The sequence below is a fragment of the Microcebus murinus genome, chromosome 16 (assembly GCF_040939455.1).
Source record: "Microcebus murinus isolate Inina chromosome 16, M.murinus_Inina_mat1.0, whole genome shotgun sequence".
Taxonomy (NCBI): Eukaryota; Metazoa; Chordata; class Mammalia; order Primates; family Cheirogaleidae; genus Microcebus; species Microcebus murinus.
Genome location: NC_134119.1, coordinates 69492570 through 69501672, shown reverse-complemented (window position 1 = coordinate 69501672; position 9103 = coordinate 69492570). Strand labels below are relative to the sequence as shown.

The 9103-nt window shown below is 63.1% G+C and overlaps 1 protein-coding gene across 1 annotated transcript; it reads right to left on the bottom strand.

Annotated features, from left to right (window-relative positions):
* Window positions 1-315: 315 nt before the first annotated feature.
* On the bottom strand, window positions 316-8486 carry VSIG10L (V-set and immunoglobulin domain containing 10 like). The gene is made up of 10 exons (XM_012785534.3): window positions 8447-8486; window positions 7554-8369; window positions 6855-7145; window positions 6458-6742; window positions 5538-5792; window positions 4750-5028; window positions 3607-3903; window positions 1325-1438; window positions 955-1115; window positions 316-474 (listed from the first exon to the last, which is right to left on the bottom strand). The coding sequence occupies exons 1-10, from the start codon at window positions 8484-8486 to the stop codon at window positions 403-405; spliced, it is 2610 nt and encodes an 869-aa protein (XP_012640988.2). The 3' UTR covers window positions 316-402.
* Between the last annotated feature and the right edge of the window lie 617 nt (window positions 8487-9103).

Below are 9103 nucleotides of genomic sequence, written 5' to 3'. Positions count from 1 at the left end.
GCGAGTTGGCTCGGTATGCGAAGGGCAATGCACAGCCGGAAGGGTTTAAAGGGAAGAGGGTCCGTTTTGAGGTGGAGAAGCTGGGAGCTGGATGCGGTGTGGCCTGGAGGAGGCAAAGCGGACGTGGGGGACCTTCGCAGAGAACGTGGCCAGGCCCCTGTCCGGCTCGGAGCCGCGCAACCTCGGCCGCGCCGGCCACACCGTGAGACCGGCAGGGGCTCCCGCGCCCAAGTCGCCGCTCCTCAGTCGCGCAGACGCGGGGAAGTCTCCAGCGGCACGCAGGGAGACAGGAAGTGCCATTTGCAGGGTCCAGCCCTCAGTCGCAGCGGGCCTGGCCTTCTGCTGGGGCAAAACAGGAAGCTCTGCCCTACAACGCCGCGTCGGGGTCGGACCCCGCTCCGGTCACACCTGCGTGGCTGCCCGAACAGCTTTCGTGCCCACAGCCGAAGAGACGGCGGGGCTGGGGCCCGCGGCCTGGAAGAGAGGCGGGCGGTAGGCAGCTCAGGAGGGACCCTGGGAGTGGCGCGACTCCCCCGCCTGACCCTTTCCAGCTCTTCTCGAACCTGTTAGAAATTACCTGGGTTCCCTCCGTTTGCAGGGAGGGCGCGGGGCGGGGAAGTCTGCCCCCCCTGGGGAAGCTAAGTCATGCAACAACCCAACTTTTATGGGGGATCGAGCAAATTCTATCCCACCTCGGAGAGGAAATGTAAGTCTCGTTCAATTTTTATGGAAAAGAAAAAAGTAGGCCCCATCTCACCTCCTTTGGAGGAGAAACTGGAATTGGCTCCTCTTTTAATATACATGAAAGTTGGGCGAAAAGTCCTACCTAACTTATTATTTAGAAAAAGAATAAGGTTGTACCGACTTTGTAAACTGGCCACCAAAACCGGAGGGGAGAGCGGAGGCCCCCCTCCCGCTGACTGTAAGACGAGGGCCCGCCTCGAGGCCACTCACGCGCCCTTGGCTGGCCGGGGCTGGGCCAGGGTCCTCCAGCGGGACTGGGAGGCCCAGAGGCCAGCAGGTCTGCCCTGGGGTCACACTCTGCTGTCCCTTTTCTGGTGGGGCGACCCTGGGGGCCAAAGTGGGGGGATGCTTCGTCTTCTTAGGAGTCTTTCCTGGGGAAGAGAGAGAAGGAAGAGAAACAGGAACGTGTGATTGGCTGCTCCAACACCGACCCAGCCAATGGCAAGGGGAACTGGCCCGAGTGGTGGAGTCTTGCTCCGATAGGCTGCTTTGGAGGTAGGAAGGCGGGAAGTTTGGCCTGTGACTGCGTTGATTGGCTCACCAGGTCTCCTATGGGCTTCTTTCTAGGGACCTCACTCACCCCGAAAGCGGCACAGGCAGCAGACGCACAGGAGGAGGAGCGCGGCCAGCAGCGCCAGGCCCAGCAGGGAGCCCAGGACGATGCCAGCGATGGCGCCCGGGCCCAGGGCGGGGCCTGGAGGAGAAAAAGAGAGGGGAGCAGGAGCCAGGGCTGGACCCACGTTTCCTAAGCCCCTGACTCATCCTTTCCGCGGGGAACCAGGAGCCCAGGTTCCTGCCCCTACCCTCTCAGACCCCGGGAACGTGGGACGCTAGCACGCTCCATTCACTGAACATTTTCTGAGTGACTGCGGTGTGCCTGGCAGTCGGCCGAGTGGTGAGGCCTCACTGGTGGGCAAAATAACCAAGGTACCTCCCCTTGTGTGGATTAAGTCTAGGAGGAAAGTCACAAATAAATGGGCAATAAATAACATATTTACAGATTGTGCAAAGAAGGAAAAACAGGTGCTATGATAAAAAATAATGGGAGAGGAGAGGAGACTTTTAGAGAAGGGCGTCTAGTTAAAATACCTGAGGAAGTAACATTTGAGTAGAGACTTGAAGAATAGGGAGCCAGTCATGCTAAACCTGGGGGAAGGGTGTTCCAAGTGGCGGGAACAGAACATGCAAAGGTCCAGAGGTAGGAAAGAGTTTCCTGTGTTCAGTGAAGGCCACTGTGGGTGGAGGACGTGGAATGAGGGGAGAGAAGCAGGAGGCATTCCCCGGGGCCAGGTCCTGGGAGTTCTTGTAGAGATTAACAGAATGCTTTTAGCTAGGGCAGCGTCATAATGGAGAATGGATTGTCGGCAAGCAAGAGGGAGTATAAAGGGACCAGATAAACAGCTGCTGCAGTCCAGGCAAGAGAGGACGTGTGTTTGACCAGGGCCTTGGAGCAAAGATGGAAAGAAGCAAATGTATTAGAAAAACATTTTGGAAGGAAAATTGACCAAACTTGCTGGCAGCTGGGATGTTGAGGGTTAAGCATGCCATTCATTTGGATGGGGAAGACTGGATGGTTGGGGGATGCAGTTTTGGGGAAAAACCATCAAGAGGTCTATTTTATTTTATTTATTTTTTATTTGTATTTTTATTTTTTGAGACAGAGTCTCACTTTGTTGCCCAGGCTAGAGTGAGTGCCGTGGCATCAGCCTAGCTCACAGCAACCTTAATCTCCTGGGCTCAAGCGATCCTCCTGCCTCAGCCTCCCGAGTAGCTGGGACTACAGGCATGCGCCACCATGCACGGCTAATTATATATATATATATATTTTTTTTTTTTTTAGTTGGTCAATTAATTTCTTTCTATTTTTAGTAGAGACAGGGTCTCGCTCAGGCTGGTTTCAAACTCCTGACGTCAAGCAATCCGCCTGCCTCGGCCTCCCAGAGTGCTAGGATTACAGGTTTGAGCCACCTCGCCCAGCCCAAAAGGTCTATTTTAAACATGGGACATTTGAGATGCCAAGTGGACATCCAAAGTGAAGATGTCATATAAGGAGTGTCCTTTTCAAGAGAGGTCAGGGCTGGGAATAAGACATTTGGGAGTTGCAGAGTATTAACGCTATTGAAAGCCATGAGAGTGTGCAGGTTCATTATGGGGACCAATACAGATCTGAGGATTCAATCCTCAGATGCTCCAGTTGAGGACTGTTATCGATTGAACTATGTTCCCCCCAGAAATACACTGGAGTCCTACTTGTGAATGTGATCTTATTTTGGAATAGGGTCTTTGCAGATGTAGCCAAGTCAAGATGAGGCCATCAGGCTGGGCTCTGATCCAGTTTAACTGATGTCCTTACTAGAAGAGGACAGACACACACGAGGAGAAGGCCATGGGGAACTGGAGGCAGACACTGGAGCCATGGCAGCTGCAAGCCAAGGAATGCCAAGAGGGGACAGCTACCGCCAGAAGCTAGGAAGAGGCGAGGATCGATTCAACCCAGAGTCTCAGAGGCAACGAGACCCTGGGGACACCTTGGTTCCAGACTTCTGGACTCCAGGGCTGTGAGAGAATCGATTTCTGTTGTTTCAAGCTACCCGGATCATGGTACTTTGTTATGGCAGCCCTAGGACATTAAGACAGGGAGAGGGCCGGGCGGTGGCTCACGCCTGTAATCCTAGCTCTGGGAGGCTGAGCCAGGAGGATCACTTGAGCTCAGGAGTTTGGGACCAGCCTGAGCAAGAGCGAGACCCCGTCTCTAAAAAAAAACAGGCAGGGAGAGAAGAGGGACCCAACACAGCGGTCTGGGAAAGGCTGCGCAGACTGCCAGGACGGAGCCCAGAGGAGGTGCTGACAGCCCCAGCTCACCAGCACGGTAGACGCGGCTTTGCGAGGGAGTCCCCGGCTGGCCACCCAGCGTGGGCAGGATCCGCAAGGCCCAGGACCCAGGGTCCCGCGCTCGAAGAGGCACCACAGCCGACCGCTCCCGAGGCCCCAGGATGAGCAGGGAGACCCAGCCCCTGTAGGCAGGAGTTCTGCCCGGGCCAGGCCCCGCTGGCCGTGCTTGGATCTCAAAGCCGCTGACGAGGGCCCCTCGCTCCACATCCCAAGTCAGCACTGCTGCGTCCCGCGCTCTTTGAAGCCTCCACGAGGAGACGGAAGGTCCTAGAGAGACGAAGGGCAGGAGGCAGCTGGATTCTTGGGTCCGAGAGGAGAGGGAAGTGGGCTGGGGGCCGGGACTCCGTGTCTTAGTGAAGAGGGGTCTAGGGGCCAGACCCCTGGGACTGAGGGAGGAGGGGCTGGGGTGGACCCTGGGTCTGAGGGAGGAGGGCTGGTGTGGACCCTGGGTGTGAGGGAGGAGGGCTGGGGTGGACCCTGGGTGTGAGGGAGGAGGGCTGGGGTGGACCCTGGGTGTGAGGGAGGAGGGCTGGGGTGGACCCTGGGTCTGAGGGAGGAGGGCTGGGGTGGACCCTGGGTCTGAGGGAGGAGGGCTGGGGTGGACCCCTGGGTCTGAGGGAGGAGGGGCTGGGGCCGGACCCCTGGATCTGAGGGAGGAGGGCTGGGGACATGGACCCCTGGGTCTGAGGGAGGAGGGGCTGGGGCTGGACCCCTGGATCTGAGGGAGGAGGGCTGGGGCCGGACCCCTGGGTCTGAGGGAGGAGGGCTGGGGCCGGACCCCTGGGTCTGAGGGAGGAGGGCTGGGGCCGGACCCCTGGGTCTGAGGGAGGAGGGGCTGGGGCTGGACCCTGGGTCTGAGGGGGGAGAGGCTGGGGCCGGACCCCTGGGTCTGAGGGAGGAGGGGCTGGGGGACCCCTGGGTCTGAGGGAGGAGGGCTGGGGCCAGACCCCTGGGTCTGAGGGAGGAGGGCTGGGGCCAGACCCCTGGGTCTGAGGGAGGAGGGCTGGGGCCGGACCCCTGGGTCTGAGGGAGGAGGACTGGGGCTGGACCCTGGGTCTGAGGGAGGAGGACTGGGGGTCGGCACTCTGAGTTCTTCAAGAGGACATGGCTCACCACGGAGGGTGATCTGGTCCCCCGCAGCACCCAGCGCCCCACTGCACAGCACCGAGTAGTTTCCCAGGTCCCAATCCAGGCTGAAGTTGCCGAAGAGGAGCTTCCGCCCGTCTTGGCCGAGCCGCAGGCGACTCCCACCCGCTGGAGCCAGCGGCCGCCCTTCCCGGGCCCAGGACGCTCGTGAGGGTGGGGGACAACCAGAGACCTCCAGCGCCACCTCTGCCTGCCCCGACTCTGCATGCTCCACCAGCGGATGTAGCAGCACCTCCCGAGGGGCGTCTGCAGGGGAGAAGCCCAGTCAGGAGTCAGGACCTCGCCTGGATTCCAAGAACAAGCCCTGCGCCCTTTGTTACATCAAACAGTGGCGAAGCCTGGCTCTTTGGCCACAGGAGGAGGAACTGCGCGCGCACGCACGCACTCGTGCATTTACCATCTGATTTCTACAAACACTTACTGAATTCATACCCTATAGGCCTGGCCCTGTGCAGAGAAACTCACATTATTCTCAGCTATGCATTACTCTTAAAAAAGAATAAAGTCTGACTGATCTGAGCACGTGAGGAAGTGGCAGCCCTCTTCCTGGGTCCAGAAAAAAACGCACGTCCCCGCCCCGCCCCCACCCTGAGGTATCAGAAAAACCTTATTCCTTCTCTAGGTTCAAAGACAGTGAAGCTGCGCCCCTTTTCTGGAATAAGGAAGTACCCTTCCTGCTTCAGAAGTCCCAAAGGACCAAAGAAAAAGTTCCGCTCCTCCTCAGGACAGGGCGCAGAAGCTCCGCCGCCTCTCACCTGGGGTGACGGTGCAGGTGCGCGTGGCCACCAGGTGGCGAGCAAGGCAGGTGACGGGGACGCCGCTGAGGCGGGGGTGGGCGGGGACGGCGGCCAGGAGCGCGGAGGGCACGGGCCCCGCGCGGACGCCTTCGGGGAGACCCTGGAACTGTAGGGAGGCGGCGGGGACCCCGCCGGGCCACGCGCAGCGGAAGTGGAGGCTGCGGTCCCCGGGCCCCCCTTCCACGGAGCACTGCGGGGCCCCCGGGGGCAGATCTGCGGAGGCAAGGGAGAGACCAAGGGTCGGACCAGCAGCTGTCCCGCCTCGTGGGCAGCCCGCGGCCCCGCCGCCCGTCCTGCTGTGCTAGAGACCGCACCTGCGCGCGCCGCCTCGCGCGTTTCCAGACCCGGCCGGCGCGCCCTTGCGGGCCCCAGCCCTTCCGCGGGGTGACCCCGCCCCCGGGCTCCTCCGCGAGAGCCTCCCCTTTCCCGCCATCTCCGCCCTGCCTTTCGGACCCCGCCGCCCGCGGTCAGAGCCGCCGGGGCGGACCGAGGGGAGGCCTGGAAGGGTCGGGAGGGGGTCACTGGGGACTCGCCCGGGTCTCTCTCCCGCCCAGGCTGCCTTTCTCAGATGACTCTGTCCCCTTCCTAGCGGCCCCCGCCCCGTTCTCAGTGACTCCCCCTGCTCCAGGCAACTTCCCGTCTGCCGCTCCCACCTGCCGGCCGGGCGCTCGGTCCCTTCCCTTCCTAACCCCCGCCTTACAGTTCACCTGCGCCGCCCTTGTTCAGGACGCCTCCCGCCCCGCGACGCGCGCTCCCTCCGCGCCGGCCCAGCGCTCTCTCCTGGCCGCCCTGGCCACGGCGTTCCGGCCCGGGTCCCGCCGCTCCGGCTGGCCCCGCCCCCTCCAGGCCTCCCCTCGGTCCGCCCTGGCGGCTCTCACCGGCCACGGTGAGGTTGAGCAGAGAGCGGCGGCGGCGGCCGGTGCGCGGGTTCGCGGCGAGGCAGGCGTAGGCGCCCGCGTGGCCCGGCCCGACCGCGGGCAGCAGCAGCCGCGGCCCCGCGGGCACCGCGGCCTCGGCCGGGTCCGCCAGGCTCCACGCGATGTCGGCGGGCGGCCGCGAGGCGGCTGTGCAGCGCAAGGTCACGTTGCTGCCCGCGGTGACATAGAGCGCAGGGGTGGCGTCGCGGTCCGAGGAGGCCGTGATGACCGGCGGGTCCGGGCCATCTGGGGGCGGGAGGGGTCACGGGGGACTCGCCCAGTCTCCCGGAGGCCGGCCCCCGCCCACTTCTCCCCGGGCCTCAAGACCCCTCCCGCGACCCGCGGCGCCCCCGCTCACAGAACACGCTGACGTCCGCCGCAGCCTCCGCGCGGCCGAAGGGGCTGCGGACGCGGCAAGTGTACCGCGCGTGGTCGGCGCGCACGGGCCGCGAGATGAGCAGCTGGTCGCCCTCTGCGCGGATCCGGGGCTCAGCTCCGTGGGGGGCCGCCGCCTCCAGGGCGCGTCCGTCCTGGCTCCAGCTCAGCACCCCGCGACTCGGCTCCCACCCCACGCAGCGCAGCCGCAGCTCGGCCGCCCCCTCCTCTGTCTCCGGGGCCGCGGGCTGCACCGACAGCTGGGGCAGGGGCTCTGGGAGAAGAGGAGCCGACTCAGGACCCAGTGTGGGAGCCCATGCCCTCGTCCCCTCCTCCCTACACCCGGGACCCAGGTCCAGCCGCTGCCTCCTCTGAGCCCCAGGAGTCGGGGCCCCAGCCCGCTCCTCTCCAGGACCCAGGAGTTCGAGGGGGCTCCAGTCCCCTCCTTCCTCAGACCCCCGAGTCCAGGCCCCCGGGAGTCCTTGTCCGAGGTCCGGATCTGCTCAAGCACCCCTGTCTTGGCCTCAGCCCCTCTTCTCCTCCCGTCCTCCGAAGTCTGCTCCCCCCATCCAGGGACCTTCCTCTGGGGAGGGGACATCCTCAGAGCGGTGGCGACTTGCCCAACGTCTCCTGGAGCAGAGCGGCCTCTGCACGCGCACTCGGGTCCCCAGGGCACACTTACCATACACGCCTACCGTGAACTCCCGAGTCTGCTGGGAGACCCCTGCCCTGATGACCTCAGCCGTGTAGACCCCCGCATCATCCAGCCGGGCAGAGGCAAGCTCCAGCCCCCCGCCGGCCTGGTCAAATCGCAGGCGGTCCCGGTGAGCCGGGTCCAGGCTGATCAGAGGAGCCCCTGGCCCCAGGCCCCCGGCTGCCAGCACCTTGGAGCCCCGGCGCCAGACCACCAGAGGGGCAGGCGGGCCAGGGCTGGGGGCTGGGACCAGCGGGAGCCAGATGGGGGTCCCCACCAGCACTGCAAGAGGCCCCCCCACCTGCCGGGGGAAGCTCTCCGCTGGGTGGGTCTCTGCGGGGACTCTGTGGTCAAGGAGTGCGAGGTCTTTCGAACCCGGGGCCTCAACAGGCACTTTGGTGCCGGGAGCCGCAGCAGAGGCGTTTGAAGCCGGGGTCTTAGCAGGGAAAGGCGGCTTGGGGCCTTTGGCAGGAGCTCGAGGGTCCGAAGTGTCAGGAAGTGCTTCGGAGCCAGGAATGGCATCCGGGCTCAAATCTTGACCCTCAGCATAAACGTTTGACCAGAAGGCCCCAGACGCATTGCTGGAATCCAGGGCCTCGGGAAACCAGTCGGAATCAGAGATTCCAGCAGAGGCTTTTGAACTGGAAGACTGATCCAGAAACTCCGGGTTGGGAGGTTCGATGGAGGGACCTTCCGAACCCAGCCCCTGGGAAGAGCTTTCTGAGGCTGAAGAGAAGGCGGAGGAGAAATTGGTGTGCCGAGGTCCAGAGGAGCCTCTGAGGGCGGAGACCCCTGCTCGGGAGGCTGTGGAGGAGAGGAGGAGGCGTCGGGGGGCAGCTAAGAAGGGGGACTGTGGGGAGGGGGCTGAGCAGGGAACTTACCCAGGAGGAGGAAGAGTGGCAGAACCCGCCAAGTGTCCATGGTGCTGGACTGCTGGGAGGACACTGGAGCGAGACCCAGGGCCTGCGCCCATCCCTCCCGGGTAGGACGAGTCCGACAGGACTGGCAGCTTAGCTTCCTGGGTGGGGAGGGAGCCAGACACAGCGGGAGGCGCCAGGATCCCCCACCCCATCTGGTGGCTGAGCCACCCACCCCACCCCACTCCCTTCATCAGCTGGCCCTGATGGGCAGGCCAGCCTGACCCCTGCACTCCCCACCCCCAGGGGGAAGATGGGAGAACTGAGTCCCAGCTAAGATGTGGTGGCATGAAGCCAGGAAGACTTCCTGGAGGAAGATGAGGTGACCTTTCAGAGCCCCCTGCCTCTGAGACTCAGGCCTCTTCCTCCCCATCTCCTGGCCTCTGTTCTGTCTTGCTGGCAGCCTCGGAACCCCGTGTCTGACCCTGCTCCTCCTCTGCTCCAAAACCTGCCATGGCTCTCTACTGCCCTCAGAACCAAGTCTCTATTGGTTGCTATCTCCTGCCCAGTCATCATCTCCGGAGACCCACAGTTGCATTTCTGCATCCCCTAGGCCTTCACACATTGTGTCCCACTTAATTCAGAATCTTTCCCCTAAGCCAGCCCTCCTCCCCGGTTCTC